The sequence below is a fragment of the Lutjanus erythropterus genome, chromosome 6, assembly GCF_056507025.1.
Source record: "Lutjanus erythropterus isolate fLutEry1 chromosome 6, fLutEry1.hap2, whole genome shotgun sequence".
Classification (NCBI taxonomy): domain Eukaryota; kingdom Metazoa; phylum Chordata; class Actinopteri; order Lutjaniformes; family Lutjanidae; genus Lutjanus; species Lutjanus erythropterus.
Genome location: NC_139322.1, coordinates 37,220,932 through 37,238,549, shown reverse-complemented (window position 1 = coordinate 37,238,549; position 17,618 = coordinate 37,220,932). Strand labels below are relative to the sequence as shown.

At 37.9% G+C, this 17,618-nt stretch overlaps 1 protein-coding gene across 1 annotated transcript; it reads left to right on the top strand.

The window, feature by feature from the left end:
• Positions 1–2,872: 2,872 nt before the first annotated feature.
• Positions 2,873–15,976, top strand: LOC146325670 (uncharacterized). The gene is made up of 6 exons (XM_084721800.1): positions 2,873–3,282; positions 4,204–4,376; positions 6,513–6,731; positions 11,514–11,674; positions 12,363–12,495; positions 15,627–15,976. The coding sequence occupies exons 1-6, from the start codon at positions 3,006–3,008 to the stop codon at positions 15,801–15,803; spliced, it is 1,140 nt and encodes a 379-aa protein (XP_084577926.1). The 5' UTR covers positions 2,873–3,005; the 3' UTR covers positions 15,804–15,976.
• Positions 15,977–17,618: the final 1,642 nt, after the last annotated feature.

Sequence of the window (17,618 nt, the reverse complement as noted above, 5' to 3'; positions counted from 1 at the left end):
TCTCTCTCTCTCTCTCTCTCTCTCTCTCTCTCACACACACACACACACGGAGAAGCTAACACACTTGTGTAATCTTAGAGCTCCTGTTAGCAGCTCTGCCTCAACCATCAGAGATCAGTGGTGCCCGTCAGGCCTCCACGCACCAACGCACCTTGTGGTCAGGTTTCAAGCTAAAAAACCTCACAGCTGACTTCAACCTGACCTCTTAAAGTTAGGGTCGATTATTTAGGGTAAATTTGGGGGAGTGAAGATTGTCGTAACGTGTGTAAAACCTTTTATCTTTTTTTTGTTGTTTTTTCGAGGTATTCCCTGGTTTGATTTGTTTGTGGCAGGCTGTTCTGTAACTTGGATTGGAATTGTAGCAACTGATGTAAAGGAAAAACAATGTGATGGGTGCTGACCTGCTACTTTTTAAAAAAAAAAAATACAGAGGGCACACGCTTATTCTGTCTTTTGTCGCTTTATGAACTTCATTTTGGCTTCCGTTGCTGTAGCGTATTCTCATTATGTTTCTCATCTTTTTGTACTTGTTTAGATATTCGATCCTGTGGATGCAACCGTCAAAGGCTTCAGTATAAACTGAAATGTGCATGACTGCATGTTCATACAGGCTGTAACCTCCCCAGTCCCCTTTAAATACCCCAACCCCCACCCCCCTGAAACTTTGCTACATTTCATTATTTCAGTTTTGCGTGAGTTGTCCAGTCTCGCCCTTCCCCTCCTTTGTAATGGACCGCGTATATAAAGTGGGGATCATTAAGAATACTGCTGTGGATACATATAAATGGTTAATATAAATAAAAAACAATTTTGAGAACTGCTACATTTGCACATTCTTAATCTTGATGAAAAACACCACACGGACATGTTAAGTGTTACAAAACATATCAAAGCAAAATAAGCAGTGAACACCATGTCTCAAGGGCAGTCTCAATTCACTTTATGTTGTTTAAAACAGGACTGGAGACATGAAAAACTAGGTTAAAAGATGCCTGTCAGGTACTTTTTGTCATCGTTTCATGTATGTGGATTAAGTAGTCATATAGGGCCACAACTAATGATTATTTTCATTATAGGTTAATTGTTTAATCTATTAAATGTAAAGTTAAAAAAATCCCACAATTTCCCAGATTGCTTCATTTATCCAGCCAAAAGTCAAAATCCCCAGAACTTCTCACTTATTATCAGAAATGACAAAAAAAAAAGCAGCAAATTAAAAAATACACATTTTTCCCCTGGCCTGTCGTGCTTTTATCCATCTCGATTTTTTTTGCTGTGAGTTGCACTTTTGTAGATATCAGATGCAGAAATGTCTGCCTTTTCTTCAATATAATGGAACTAAATAACACTTTCAAAATTCAAAACATACCGAAGATAACCCAAACCCAAACAAACTAGTTCTGGTAGATTCTAATGCAGAAAAAAAGTAGTTCCTACATGAAACTGCCCACATCAAGGTCTGGATTATTTTGAGCTGGTACTCAACATCCACACAACATCAAAAACCAAACATTAGTAAGAAAGATAGTAGTAACAATATAATAATTATAAGAAGTATCATTTTGTTCTAGCAGCCACCAGATAAGTGATAATTGGTTTACTCCGTAATAATGAAAAAAAATGCATATTTAGTATATACATACTGCAACTCCTCATATAATAGAACCTCCATAAAAAATACACATACAGCCATAAAAACATAATAATAAATAGACAAATGGTACAAAACTAACAAGAAATACTGTATCATCTACATATGTTAACTCATGCTGAGCCTCTATAGAGAAAACAAATACATATACATTCATCAAAATAATATAATAGACAAATAGTACAAAATTAAAGGAGAAATCTGTTAAATCCTAAAATTACCATGATATGTCATCAGAGATCAATGAAACGTGTTTCAAATACTCGCAATATAGCAGTCGTTCTCTACCCCTTTAAAATTTCTTTAACAGATGGAATAACTGTTTTGTCTTGGCCTTTTCACATTGGTTAGAGTTTAAATTAATGCAGAATGAGCAAGTGTCTCTTTACGAGTCGTAAGAAATCAATAATCTTGTAGAAGACATAGATGTTTGTAACGGTTAAATTGAGCAAAATGTTAATGGAGTTTGGCAGGCAGTGAGACCTGCACTCTTTTTTATGCACTCCAACAAACTGAGCCACCAGGCCACCAAATTAAGGAATTTATCTTTATGAATATGCATAAGTTGTTGCCCTTCCATTCAAAACAACATTGCTAAATCTGTTGGCAACACTGGTTGTACGGTGATGATCAGTCCCTTAAATTAATTTATTCCAAATGTGCCAAAGACCTCTAAAGCTTAATTGGAAATTAATGAATGTTTTAAAAACAATTGCTTAATCAATACATTTTTGTTTATTTGTTTATCTTACTTTTAATTATGCTTAATTTATGGTTAGCTTAATTTATATTATTTTGTGCCTTTTTTGTTGTGTATGTGTTTTGTATCCCTTGTGCTGTCTGTTCACTTCATCCTGGAGAATAAGTCCTTGATATTATCCTTTTTTATGTTTGTACATTCCTTGTTCAAACAGTTTAAGAAAAAAAGGTCAGTGATGATGATTGGTCTATTCCTACTAGTCAACAGAGCTTTGTAGCATTTCAACCTTAGCTCTTATTAGCTAGGATAACTAAATACTTAAAAACTAAAATAAAAATACAAAAAAATATATAATTATGAATGAATTAAAAACCTTAAAAAAGTAAATACCTGTGTAGATATAATAAAATACATGTGAGTGTTTACTACTAAAATTACTGTAATTATTGTAAAAGTGTTTGACCGTAACACATGATGGCGCTCTTTCCTCGTTCTGGCAGTGCACAACCGTTGGCCCGCGGACGAAGAAGAAGATGGCGTGGAGAACGAGGAAGTACCGGTAAATAACCATGAGTCAGACGATAAGCCGGTCAGGTAGAAACTCTTAGCAGAAATATTTGCAAACAGAGACACGTCGTCAGTTGTGTCACACTCATGGAGGAATTCGGCGAGAACAGCGGCCGCCAAGCCGAAGAACACGACGGGACGAACAGCAGAAATGTCCCTGAGCCGCTGTGTGGGACAGGTGACCCCGCGGTGACAGTCCCCCGGGGGCTGTGGTCCTCAAATTATGAGCAGAGGAAAAAGTTAGTCCTGCATGTCGACCTCAACAACACCATACTGGTGTCGGACGCCGTGACGGGTCAGGGGACCGTGGCGGCTCTGGACTATTTCCTCACAACTGTCACCTGGGGAAAGATGAGCAAAGACGGTAAACTACAAATGGACTTGATGGTATTTCTCTGTATCACACAAGAAAGCGAGGAACGTGTATGTGCTCGCTCAGTCAAGTGATACAGCGAAGGTATTGTTCCTGTGGCGTTGAAAGAAGACCCCGAATTCCATTTAAAAATCTGTCAATTTAAAGTAGTCCTCCGCCTTTACTTCTGCTATTGGCAAGCCGTCAACCAATCAAAACAAAGATAGATATTATTGAGCCTGAATGCATCACTGGAATCACACTTATGCCGAATAGCAGGTCACAACGAGTATAAATAGCTCAAAGGTCTGAAATAATATTTTATGATGTGACCAATATGCTTATATGGAAGTGAATATTAAATACACGTCAGGCAGAATGTGGTGTGGAGTCACTGATATTGCCATCCATTGAGCTGTTTGTCAGAGCATATTTAAATGTTTTGTCTTTCAACTTCCCCATGTCTTTAATTGTTTTTGGAGCCAGACCAATATATACCAGTTGGCCGATATTACCCACCTGAAATTGTACATTGTACACCCACTATAATGCAGATAGGTTTTTTCTTTTTTAGTTTTTACTTTTATCTATATTTGATTCTTTGTGCTAATTAGAGTTGACCTATTTGTGTTTTTACTCATAGTTATGTATGTAAAAAATAGCAGTAATAGTTTTATTCCTAAATGTAGTGATGATACTAATTAAGGTTGAAAAAAAAAGTTACTTTAAAGTCATCAGAGACTATGGAGAAACTGAATGTGCTACTGCATTTTACTGTATAGCAGGAGGTATTAAATTCCAGTGAGAGCTTCAGAACACCCTGGGTCTCACCAAGATACTGCACTAACGTCCTTGCTCATTCTGTGATTGGTTGTTAGTGTGTCTGTGTTTAAAATCGTGCACAAAACCCTTGTTCTCCTCTCATTTATGCAGGAAAGTGGGAATGGCTCAGTGACTCGCCCTCCCTTCTCCCACCGTGCAGTGATGCTGTCAGTTACTACTCTCAGTTTGGACGGATACCGGGTTTTACATCCGCCGCGGGGCGTCGTTTCCGTGGGATCCTGGATGAGCATCTGGATCTGCTCCGCTGGCCCGAGGACGTCAAGGCAAGCACCACATAAGAGAGAATGAATAAGAATGCCAGCTGGAAAGTGTCTGTATGAAGTCAGATTAAGTTCTGCCATGAGAGAAATCAGTCCGCTCTGATCAAGATTACTGTTCACATTCAGATTCTGGCTCAAAGGTGTATGTAAAGGATAATGTACAGTGAGCAGGTCATTGCTAAATCGACCACTTCAGGATGATTCAAGACCCCTCCTTTGTGTTGGGGTCCTGCATCATCCTGTCGAGGTTTATTGCTTTAATTTTGAACAGATCTTTTGGTGATTTCATGGCACAGAATACATGTATAATCAGTAATTAGATCTTTCTCTCTTGTCTTGCTCACTCTCTACACTTTAACAACAATCTATATTTTATGTAACTAAGCAAATGTTGTTTTGTACAGATGGCAGCACATTTTACAGATTGTGTTTGCACCTACCCAAGATCTGAAAACATTGTAAACCCTCCAAGACAGCTTAGGCAGATCCGTTCTGATCATATCGTATCGTATCGTATCGTATCGTATCGTATCATATCACATCACATTAGGTCTGGGCGATATAGTTGGAAAACCTAGCACGATAGTGAAGTTTAATATTGGTCGATATCAATAATTATTGATCATGTAGGTCATGATTGATGACAGTGTAGGAGCGACTAAGGTGATAAAGTTTGTTGTATGATGGGTGGCCGATATTGACAAAATCAAATATCACCATATTTTTGACTAAATATGTCAATATCAATATTGTGACATTAACACAATTAGGTTTTTGATAAATAAGCCTACAACAGATTTACACCTTGCACTAACATGCATTTTTACTTCCCCAGAAAATGTGTCTGGATACAGATTGTATTTTAATATTTGCTGTAAATGGGATCATAAATGGATTAAATAGTGCTTTGGCTGTTATATTTCCAAATTACAAATTTTTCCTCCACTCTTATGTTCAAACTAAATACAGTTCTCTCCTCCCATATATATAACATGAATTATATACCTTCTGATTTCTATCAAAGGCTTTATTTCTTGTAGTGGTGCTGCTGACCCTGACGTTACAATTATGTATATGTATTTTTCCACTTTGAACTCCACCTAGAGATCACATACTGATGTACTTTAGAGCTCGCTTTGCCACTTCTGTGTGAGCTGATCTGTCATTGTCTGTTCAACAGGTAGTTTCAACAAGCTGATGTCACTTAATTACATGACCCAGAGACAAGACAAACCTGTAACCTGCTTAACCTGTAAAATCTATCAGTCATCTAATCTGACACACGCATACACACCAGAGGTGTACTAGTTGAGCAAACAGTCGTTCATTATGCAACTGACTTAAGTTTCATTTAGTTTTTTTAATTTGAGGTTATTATTATTATTATTATTATTATTACTATTATTATTAAGTTTGTTTTCTCTCATAAAAAGCAAAACAAAAAGGAATATTCTGTAGTTTTTGCTGTTGTCTTGATCTGTTCAGTCACACATATCAAACCTTATGGTGTAGGAAAAATCTGTTATAAATTTACTGTAATAAATAAAAAAATGACCACAATGTTTCATCAGAGATCAAGGAAATGTGTTCACATTAATCACATTAATCAGAGGTTAAAGTAATGCTAAATTTTACTGAATGAGTAAGAGTGTGTTTATGAGTTGTGAGAAATTATTAATAATCTTGAAGAAGGTGTAGATGTTTGTAACGGTTAAATTGAACACAATGTTAATGGAGTTTGGCAGCAGTGAGACAAGCAGCCACTGAGCTCATCGTTCAGAGTGTGTTATGTCGGAGCAGTGGGCTTTTGTTAACTTTACATTGACAGATAACTGACAGTTATTAACAGCTGATCAACTTACAGCGGAGGACTTGTCATCACTTATGTTCTTTTGTAGTGTTCCTGCAGTCTGCCTGTCTCTGCTATGTTTGGGGTGGAGGATAGATCATATATTAAACAGGATTACAACCTATTTAATATACAGTCTTTGGCTCCAACTTTGTATTTGGAGCGCAGTACTAACTGTGCTAAAGTTGCTGTATAAAAATAAACAAAGAAAATGTTGCAACCTACACACCACCCTTGATTACAGATGTAGTAATGTTTTACAGACTGCTTCCTGACTGTGTTCCCTGCAGGGAGACAGAGAGCTGGCCGTCAAAGGAGAGGATGGACGACTGTACCACTGGATCCTGCCCTCCTTCTTCCAGCTGCTCAAAGACCTGGTGCTGGAGGGGAGGGAGTTTGCCGTCATTTTTCGTACGTTTGGAACCGACCTACCTCGTGTGCTGCGGGCTGTGTACAAAGCACTGAACGAAGGGGCTCATCCACTGTTCCCTGATCTGCCTGATCTAAAGGTGAAGTAGAACATTTGTTTTAAAAGGTAAAATATATGTGAAGAAAAAAAAGAATATATCTTCAATAGACTTAAAATGAGAAACTTAAAGGAACATTTCATATCTTAAAAGGCGTAGGAAGAAGCAACATGCCTCTGTTGTCCCACCCCTTTTCTCCAATAACCACTTACATAAACTCACCTTCTTCTACAGCATCCACCCCCAACATTACACCACTGTGTTTGTACTCTTCAACGGTCCATGATCAGGAAAGTGAAAAGAGGAAAAGAAAACCACTAACAACAACATGACATTTAACATGCTTTACGTTCCCCTTCCTCATTTCTGTACCTCTTAAAAAATAATTTCTTTGTACATCTTAAAAATCTGTCCTCCCTCAGTCCATTCCACAAAAAAAACCCACAAAATGATATGCACACACATCTGAGACACTTTGTTGTGGGGAATTATCACCACTGACTGAGCAGCATACAATATTTATTCTGTCAGATTAAAGGGCCAGTTCACTCAAATTACAACAACACATTTTATACTTTCTGGTATGAAGCAGATATTTGGAAATTAATTCACTAGGGTAAGATAATGTCTTACTCTCATCAAAAATCTAAATGCAACAATTTTTTTAAAATAAATTTTGGTTTTCAAGTTTGTTCAGATCTGTGTTAGTGAGCACTTCTCCTTTGCTAACATAATCCATCCACCTGACTGATCTGGCATGAAACTCTAAAATGTGATGTGATTTCACATTTTTTTTACAGATAGCATTTTTTTTCCCCAGGAGGGCAAAGTCATGACCCGCCCTCTACTTTGCCTCTGATTGGTTTACCTTGATATTCCGACTCTAACCTTAACCAGTCACTCCTCATGCCTAAACTTATCCAATCCAACCAACAAAGGCAATGACTACTAGCCAATCAGAGGCAGGAGAAGGGAAGGAGAAGTGCTCACTAACACTGACCTTTAAATTTGTGAACAAAATTTGAGAGAGATTTTTTTACTACAACTCCCAGTGCTGCATTTATGTTTTTTCTGAGTATACATCAGTGTACAATGTGCATCAGTGAATCTAGAAAGAACCTTTTGCTCTTAAATTTATAGGGACTCACATCAAACCATAACTTTTACGATTATTATCTTGGTTAATTTATCAGTTGTTTGGTCTTTGAAATGTCAGTTAAAGGTGGAAAATGTTGATCAGTGTTTCCCAGAGCCTAAGATGTCGTCCTCAAGTGTCTACAACCCAAAGATATTCAGTTTACTGCCATACAGAAGCAAAGGAACCAGATAATATTCACATTTAAGAAGCTGGAATTGGACAATTCTGATGTTCTTTAAAAAAAAAAAAAGATTAATCAGTTGTCAAAATAATTGGTGATTAATATTACAACTAACTGATTAATTGTTGCAGCTCTAGACTTAATTGTAGTTGTGTTGCAAGTATGTAAGTACTTAATGTGACCTGATATTGTGTTCAGCATTTTAACTGCAGTAATAAGAACAACAGTCTCACTGATACTGTATTCAGCTCAGGTCACTTCTGTTCTTGAATGTTAAAGTGTGATTGTGTGTTAATGTTCCTCAGGGGGTGGGTGACTGTGAAGATGTTCTCTCGCGGAACATGACCTTCTCTACCCTTCAGCGTAGATTCTCCCGCCAACACACTCACACACAATCAGAGACGCGCACATCTCCCCGACTCCCAGAGGGTTTTGTACCTGTTAGCTTGCTGGAGTGGAACACATTGATTTAGAGAGAGTAGTGGGAGAGTGGAGTGGACAGATGATGTGGCGGGAGGTGGAAGAGATGTCAGACTGTGAACCTGTCAGGCACAGTGAGCTGTCTGGAGGAGAGCGCAGTGGAAGTCTTATTCAAACAGCCTCCTGTCAGATGCTATTCATCTCTGCCTTCAGACGGGAAGAGCAGGGGGGAAATCAATCGCATTGAAATAATGTGATTGTTCAGTTTCTCAACTTGAGATGTTTGTTTTCCAGCCTCAGTGAGTTTTGGGTCCAAAACTTTAATATCATTGCTGTCAAGTCTTGGATATAAGTACAGTGTGAAAAACATGGCTAATTAAAGTGCAGTAAATCTTAGAGTTAATAGTAAATATACCATTTAAAGGGATAGTTCACCTTAAAATGAAAATTTAGTCATTATCTACTCACCCTCATGCTGATTGAAGGTCAGGAGTTAATGTTTTGTGTTTTTTAGTTTCAGTTTAAGAGACTTGGATCACACCAGACAAGCAGTATGGATTTTATGTTTTTTTTCCAGTTGTTGTTTTTTTTTTTACGTTTGAGAACTGGTCACCATTCACTTCCATTGTTTGGAAGATTCTGCAACACTGTTTTCCTATGAAACTCCAGCAGCGTTTTGTAGACAAAATAAACCTGATCCTCAGTCAGCATGAGGGTGAGTAGATGATGACTGAATCTTCATTTTTGGGTGAACTATCCCTTCAAGCTAAGCGATCACTGCCTTCATGCTACTTTCCCATCCATATCGTATTCACTGGGGTGTCATGAGCTCCAGTTGTATCACAGTTAATGTACTCTGACACTGCCAGTAATAACTACACTGCTTAAATAATGCTTTTAATTTAGCTAAATCTGGCCATTATAGATTTTTATGCAAATGCACAACATGATGGCTTAGGCTTTCTAAAAGAACATGAGAACACTATTAAATTAAAGTAGTGTAAAATAAAGTAATGGTTCTCATCCTTTTTTCTTTGGAGACCCTCCTACTTCCATCTAAAGAAAGCTGAGCCCACTCACACACACACACCAAAAGAATAAATGAGTCATTCCAAAGCTCAACTGTCTAAAATAAACATCAATTAAATTATTTCTATTCTTAGAACATTTATCCTTGGAAAATGTCATTTTTTTTCTGTAAACAACCCAACAGAGTCATTTAAACACACTCATTCTTACCAAAAGAACAGTAATGATTCATAATCACAGAACCTCACAGTGTTGTAGCCTCTTAAGTAGCCTACTATTTTTAATCGAGGGAAAAGAAATGTATCTTTTTACACAGACTTTTGTTTAAATTGTAGTTTTATTAACTGTAAGGGTCAAGTTAGTTTTTTCAACTTAACCCTTCCAGGATGACAACCTCAGAGTGAACCCCTGTGATTTCTAGAACCCTCCTTAGAGGGAAACAGATAACATTCAATTCCTTGTGATTCAATGAGAAAACAGGGCTGGTCTGGGTCAATGGATGTACTGTACTACTGCAGTAAGCCTCTTGCCAGTTTTTCCTCACCTGCCATGTTCAAGAAAGACAAGACATGGTAGTAAGCTACGTACATGATGTGAAAGGAGCAATATGTTGTAATTGCACATACAAAAAACGAGTACAGCAGTCCATATAGTGAGTGAGCCGCAGATTGTATATTAAATAGTTTGAAATCCCATTTAATATGCAATCTATGGTTGAAGTGAGTTCTTTCCACCCTCTTCTCCCCAGACTCGGGGAAACTCTGCAGGCTGCAGGAGCACAGCAGGAAAGCAGAACATGTGCAGCATTGTAAAATGACCATAACAAAAGATGACAAGTCCTCAACTATAAACTGATCAGCTGTCTATAACTGTCAGCTGCATGTCAATATAAAGTTAAGCCCGTTATCCTGAAAATAAAAGGCAACTGCTCTGAAAATACACAATCTGGACTTTGAGTTAAATGGCTGCTTGTCTTACTACCTGCCAGACACCATTAACATTTTGCTTAGTTTAACAGTTAAAAATGCCTCCTGCAAGATTATCAGTGATTTCTTGAGACTCATAAACAGAAACTTGCATGCGGTGAATATTTGGCACAAATTTGAACTCTAATTAACCTGAAACAGGCAAACAAAAACAGTCATTACAGCCCGGAATAGAAAATCCAAAGGGGGACACTGCCGCTGCAGCGTTGAGTTCAGAGAAGGGAGTATTTCAGCTTAGCTCATTTTCTGGAAACTGCTTACAACAAGGTTTGTGAATCATCTTCAGTAACTGAGTCATGATTTCAGGAAAGAGACACCGGTTTTGACTTTTTCAAATATATGTTTTTTGGGGGCTTTGAGCACCACAAGCCAAGAAGGCAGACATCTCTGTGGCTGATACGTCCAAAACTGTCTCTTTAAAGCAGTCGACCCTTTTTCACTGCCACCATATAAGTAGCAGGGTAAGCACAGGTGTTACCAATGACACTAATTAAAGTCCCATTCCATTTAGTATAACAGAGCCTTACCAGTGAACCAACATCCACATTAGCAGCACCCTGACTCTGTCTGAATGGAACAGAACCTTAATTAGTATCATTAGTGAGACCTGTGTTTACCCTATAATGTCATGTGAAAAGTTCTATTGATTTAATGAATTAAGAGCAGCTGATACCACTTCTTCTAAAACTGTGATGTCTTTTTAAGTTCAAACTGCTTGCCAGAAAGCTTTTTTTAACTTTTATTAATATAATTTTCAAGTCCAGAGTCGTTTATCATCTCCATGCTGTTAGGTGGTTTTATGGTCATTATCTTTATTCACAGTATGCTCACTGTTTTTTCTAAAGCTGAGGGCGAGTTGAGTTGATTTTCATGCAGCAGGCACAGACTTTTATTTTAAGGTCTGACAAAGTAAAATGCTTATATCATAGTTAATTTAGACCAACTCTGCCACAGGTCATATTTTAATAACAAACTAACTTCACAGGCTTTTCTTCTGGTTTTGTGCTCACTAGTTCAGAGCTGCTCTTCCTCTTTGTTTATCTGTCTGACTCTGACTCTTCTTGGCTCAGTTAAGCGTGAACATGACGGCAGGGAAGGTCCGCTGCAGCAAGAGGGGGATCGTCCTGAGCCGAGCCGAAGACCGGGTATCGACGAGGGACGGAGAAAGAGGCCTCTACCAGTACCTCAGCTCAGTCCAGGGCCTGGGAGGCTTTCAGGACCACTTTGACTGGTACGCACAACACTTCTCAAGACCCCATTAAAGGATAGTTTGGATTATTTGATGTGGGTGTTGTATGAGGTAGTCAGTGTATTACTTATAGTAGATACAGCTCGGCACGCAGAGAGGGACATCACTATCAGTTTAAGTGTACTCTATATTTAGAACATTTTTGCTGTGAGACAGCTGTTTTCCCTCTTAAACTGCTGTTACATAAACCAAAAATCCCTCTCTCCAAAGCAACCAGACTACATGGACGAAATCAGTAATTTTATGTCACAGAACACGGGAGTTGCTGGTCTATGGCTGCCTTCATTGATTAGTTTGTTTGACTTTGGTGAATATGAGCTAACCTTTAAAAACACTAAAGTCAGACAATAATACAATCAAACTACCCGATCAAGGCAGCAGTACACCAGCATCTCCTGAGTTCTATGAGGCAAAATTACTACTTTGTCTGGTTGCTGTTGAGAGAGCAATATTTGTGTTATATTACAGAGGCCTCCTGTCAGAAAGGGCTGACTAACTGCAAGGTAGAGTAGTTCAAATATTCTTAAATTTAGCTGACACTTCAATGACTGACAGACTATTGTCAAGTACCTCATACAACCCCACTTCAAATTATTACTTTCCCTCTTCGTGTAGGTTTTGTGGACTCTGTCCTCTCATCCATCCTTCTGTGGTTGTGTTTCTCGTCCAGGTGGGCTAGTAATACCTTCTCCATCCGTGGGGGGAAGCCGCTGTGGGTCGACCCCTTTGACCAAAACGTTCAGCACATCTTCATAGACGACAACATACGGCAGAATGACGAGGATACCATTGTTCATCCCAAGGTACTGTCATTTTTTTAATCAGCATAAACAGGGTTGGGAGGGTTACTTTAAAAATGTATTCTGATACAGTTACTAATTACCTGCAAAAAATATGTAGTCAGTAACATAATCCAAGTATCACAATCTTAAAGTAATGTAACTTGATTACTTTCCATTACTTTTGGATTACCTCAATATAAAATATGGTGAAATTGTTCAGCCTAAGGTAGTGTTTTTAGGGCTGCAACTTACGATTATTTTCATCATCAATTAATCGATCGATTATTTTCTCAATTAATTGATTAGTTGTTTGGTCCATGAAATGTCAGAAAACAGTGAAGAATGTTGATGAAAGCTTAAGATGACGTCCTCCAATGTCTTGTTTTGTCCACAACTCAAAGATATTCAGTTTACTGTCAGAGAGGAGGAAAGAACCCAGACTTGACTTTCTTTTGAATTAAAAATGACTTCAAACAATTAATTATCAAAAGAGATGCAGATTAATGTAATAGTTGATTAATAATAGATAAATTATTGCAGCTCAGAGTGTTTTATGTTTGTTGTTTGGGTTTATTTAGTTTGTCCAGCTGTTCCTTCCTTTGTTGTGTGCAATTTATTGATTGATTGATTGAATTAAAGACTAAAAATGGTGAAATTTCCACCCAGTGAAGCATTTTTGATAATGAATTGGTAACTGTTTGCACTGTGCATGGCAGTGTATCGTTCTTCAATTTAAAATTTGAATCCTACTAATAATTCCCATTTTTACGAAATGTACTGTTATCTGATTGTTTCTGTAACTGTAATGAAATACACTTACTTTTTTATCCAGATTATGTAATCCCATTACATGTAATCCATTACTCCTCAAGCCTGAATATGAATACATCGACTACTATTCCACCCAGACAGATTGTAACTAAACTGTAAGTACAAGTTTATCCCCACAGCTTGAGGTGGTGAACAAATAAGTGATATTTTCATTTTTCAAATTTTCTCTCCACTTTGATGACTCAGTTTTGTAGTTTGAGTCAGAACCTGAGATATGTCTGCTGAAGAGATAAATATGTAAACGTGCTTTGGTGCAGTGCAGCGAGAGCAGGAGGGCTGCTGGCAGGAGATTTTAGCAGCACAGGTGACATCTCAAACATCCAGAGATCAGGTCACGATCACTTGTTAGAAACAGATTTGCAACGAGCTTCCTGTTCTAAGTGAACATGTGCTTGCTGTCTCTCTCTGCTGTATTCATTATCTATTAAGCCACTTTGTTTTTGGAAAATGTTAACAGGCAGTGTAATATTTTTCCTGCCGTTCTTCAGTGGACTTTTTTGTGTCCATCATTTGAAGTACTTTTCCACAGCCTGGAAAACAGCTGACCATATGGTATCTCTCATCTGTTCGCAGTGCAGACACGTTTAGATGAAACTGCATTTCTCAAGTTAGTGCAATTATGTAGCAGAATAGTTTTAACTAAGCTGCAGTCATATCAAATTATCTACAAGTTTCCAACAGCTCACAGCCAACAGCAGTGACTGCAGTTTGTAGTGATACACTTATTGATCAAACGCTGAGAAATAAATGAATCCCCACAAACTATCTGCATATGAATGTAGGCATCTAATAGTAAATCATTGTCGGATGATAGCTGAATTGGTTATGAACAAGGAACAGTAACTCAGCCATTGACTGAAATAATCATTTCATTTCATTCAACAGGATACTCATTAGCTGCAGCCGTAGCAAGAGCTATTCTTACTGTGGTCCACACCAAATCTAATACTGTATACAGTGCTTACTTGCCAAAAAAAAAAAAAAAAAAAAGACATGCCACCATCACCACAACAACAACAATACAATAAAATACAACCCCAATCAGGACCAAGGCCTAGTCATCAAATCAAATCAAAAGAAGACACAAATGGCTCTTATTTAAGTTAATGCACAGGCTCTGGCCTATTACACTCAAAAAGAAAATCAAAATGGGCTCACAGAAAAACCTCCAGGTGCTCCAAAGAATCTAAAAAAAGGTTTCATAGCACTTCCATCATTCCACAGCATCATTTCATTATAGGGACACATACCGATATTTCATAGTAAGACATATAATTTAATTATTAGTATGATTTGACCAGATCCTTTAGATTGTATACTGTTTTCTGCTAATAATCATTAGATGAGGAGAGCTGTTTAGTCAGTAGATGTTGTTTTAGTAATATTTTTCAACCATCTTTACTGTATTCCTGGACAACACTGTGTGCCAAGGCACAGACTTCCAAGGAAAGCATAGTTCTGTACATTACACTGTTCTTCAACATACTGATTTTGACTTTGGGTAGTTTAAATCCACCTCCAGTTGTGTGCCTGGTCTGGTAGTGTCAGGTTAGGTACATCTAATCTCAGGGGTTTGGTGATTTGGTAACTAAAATATTTCTGATTAAGTTGACAGAGTAAGTGTTAAATCTGCCATCTACCTTTAGCCAAGAGAGACAGTTCTGAATTGTGTTTTCACTGGTTCTGTATGAACATCTAAGTATTCACTGTGTCACGTTATTCTGAGCAATCTGCACTTTCTTTATTTTGGTCGTGGAAATACTGTCCAGACCACAGAGCAGTCATCCAGATGCAATAAAACTAATACCTTAATGATCTGTCATGTGTTCTGTGGTAAAAATTTATGACTTCTGTCATAACTGACAGACTTTTCCCCCATCTTACTCACAAATCTATCAATATGCACTGACCAAGATGATTTATTATCTAATGTTACCCCTAAAAGTTTTGCTCCTGAACTTGTTCAACAACAACTTAGGTGCTGTCCTTAAATGATGACTAGTTCCAAATACAAATAATGAAAACTGATTGTATAACTTCCATGTTGGACCAGAGTGAGTAAATGAGGTGATGCAAGTTACTGAAACAAAGTTATTTCTCTATATTTATTATGTAGAATGAAGACAAAATTTCAATTCTGGACAATGCATGTTGAGTCTTGGACAGCTCAAAGTAGAATTTGTGACTGTTGCAGGAAAAAAAAAGTAAATTTTGAGGCTCAGTGTCAGCAACACTGGTTTGAAGCCCCTGAAAGCTAACATGACTTTCCTTTCTGTCTTTTTCACCTGGTCTCTCCCTGTCTGTGTTTGTGTGTTTTTCAGGTGTTCTTGGACCCAGGTAGCACTGAGACTCGCACAGCCTGCACCTCTGAGCTCTACGACATCACCCTGGTCCAGACCGACCTCCTGCAGGCCATCTCCGACCCGAGCTACTTCACCCAGCGCGTCCATATCTGCCTGAAGAACTATGACAGGAATCTCCAGCAGGGGGCGGGCTAGAACACAGATCAGCCTGACCTCCCCTGTACTGTACGTCTGTGACAAACTCCAGACGCGGGTTCCTTTACCCCAGACATAACAGAGGACGCAGACACAGTAGACTGTAGGTAGGGACATTAAGTTTGATGACTGATTGAAGGATTGGAGCTCATCAAACCACAAATGGAAGAAGTTAACATGAAGAAGGATCACAGTTTAAATATTTTAAAAACGTTCCAGAAGGACAAACTAAGTGCACTCCGATGAGATTTCGAAGTTTGGCAGCTAGACGACAGGTCAGATACCATCACCCATGATTCATCTACACCAGGACGGCAGTGAAAAGATGTCAGTTGATACAGAGAGTACTTGACAAATAGATTATGCTGTCTGCTGTCGAAGGTGAACAGCCACAAAAATAGTTTTTGACCTAATTAAGCAGTAAAGTGGCCAGACTCTTTGATTGCAGAAAATTCTCTGTGACTAATCACAGCATGAATAATTGCCCTAACTCTCTGAAATTTGTGTCAGACTGCAGAATTGGGGTCAGATAACAGCGGAAAACCCCTTAAGTGTTGCGCTAGTTGTCTGGTGAAAACACTCCACCTTTTCATTTGTTAGCCTCAGGGTGTGACACTTCCATGTAGCTTCTCTTTTAGATTAAGAAAGTGTATTTCGGCTCGTATCATTGGCCATAGTCAGCATTGTTTACATCCTCCAGGAACTGAAAGGTCGTACTTGAATATTTCCACAGGACTGATAAAGAATCCAGTTACTGAGTGTAGCCGTGTTTCCACTGCAGGAACTAGGAACTGCTAGAGGAAATCACTGTGTTTCAACCGCAGGGACCAGGGTCTAAATTATGTTCCAGGGACTTTACTTTACCCCCGAAAAAATACTTTCTAAATGTAAAGCAACTTTTGGGGTGGGGCTTGCAGCAGTGAACATTTCTGATTGGTTGAGTCCTTGCAGCACTTTATTTCAGTCTTTTCGTTTTTAAAAACCTGCAGCTGCTCTTCAGTTTTTTGTTCATTTTGCAGAAACTTTTACAAATACTTTGTTACTTTACTTAGTTTGGGTTTTCAGGTATCTATACTTATTATTTTTCTGACAACTTTTTACTTTTACTCCCCACATTGAAACACAAATATCTGTACTTTCTTCTCCTTACATTTTAAAAACAGACTTGTTACTTTAGTTTTAACACATGAGGTGAATTGTTATTTTGAATCATTGCGGACCGTCTTCCCAACATCAAGACTGATGTCAACCTAAATGGGATTGGACAGAAATAATAAGATGATTCTGTGTCCATCGGTGAATATCACACATGACAAAAAAGATGAAAAAGATGTAAGAAAAATGACCAGAAAAACAAAAGATGGATATAATGTAAAGACATAACACAAAAGCAATGTGAAATATGTAAAACAAAATCAATGTCAAAGACATAAGAGAAAAACACAACAGGAAAATGACAAAATACACCACAAGACAAAAACAGCATACAATACATAACAATAAGAAAACGACAACAACAGTGAAATAAAGACAAGAAAGACAGAATTCGTAACAAGACGTAAAACATTAATGATATAACAAGAGGAAAACAAAGTAAAATACATAAGATGAAAGTGGCATAAAATGCATAACAAGACCTAAACATTAAAAATATAACATGACAAAAATGCAGTAAAGAATTAGTAATTCTACTTTTACTATATTTTTTGCACAAGTACCTCTACTTCCACTTGAGTAAAGAATGTCTGTACTTCTGTCACCTCTGTCATTTTGCTTCGACACCTCGATGTGTCGTTACAGTAGAAACATGGGCTG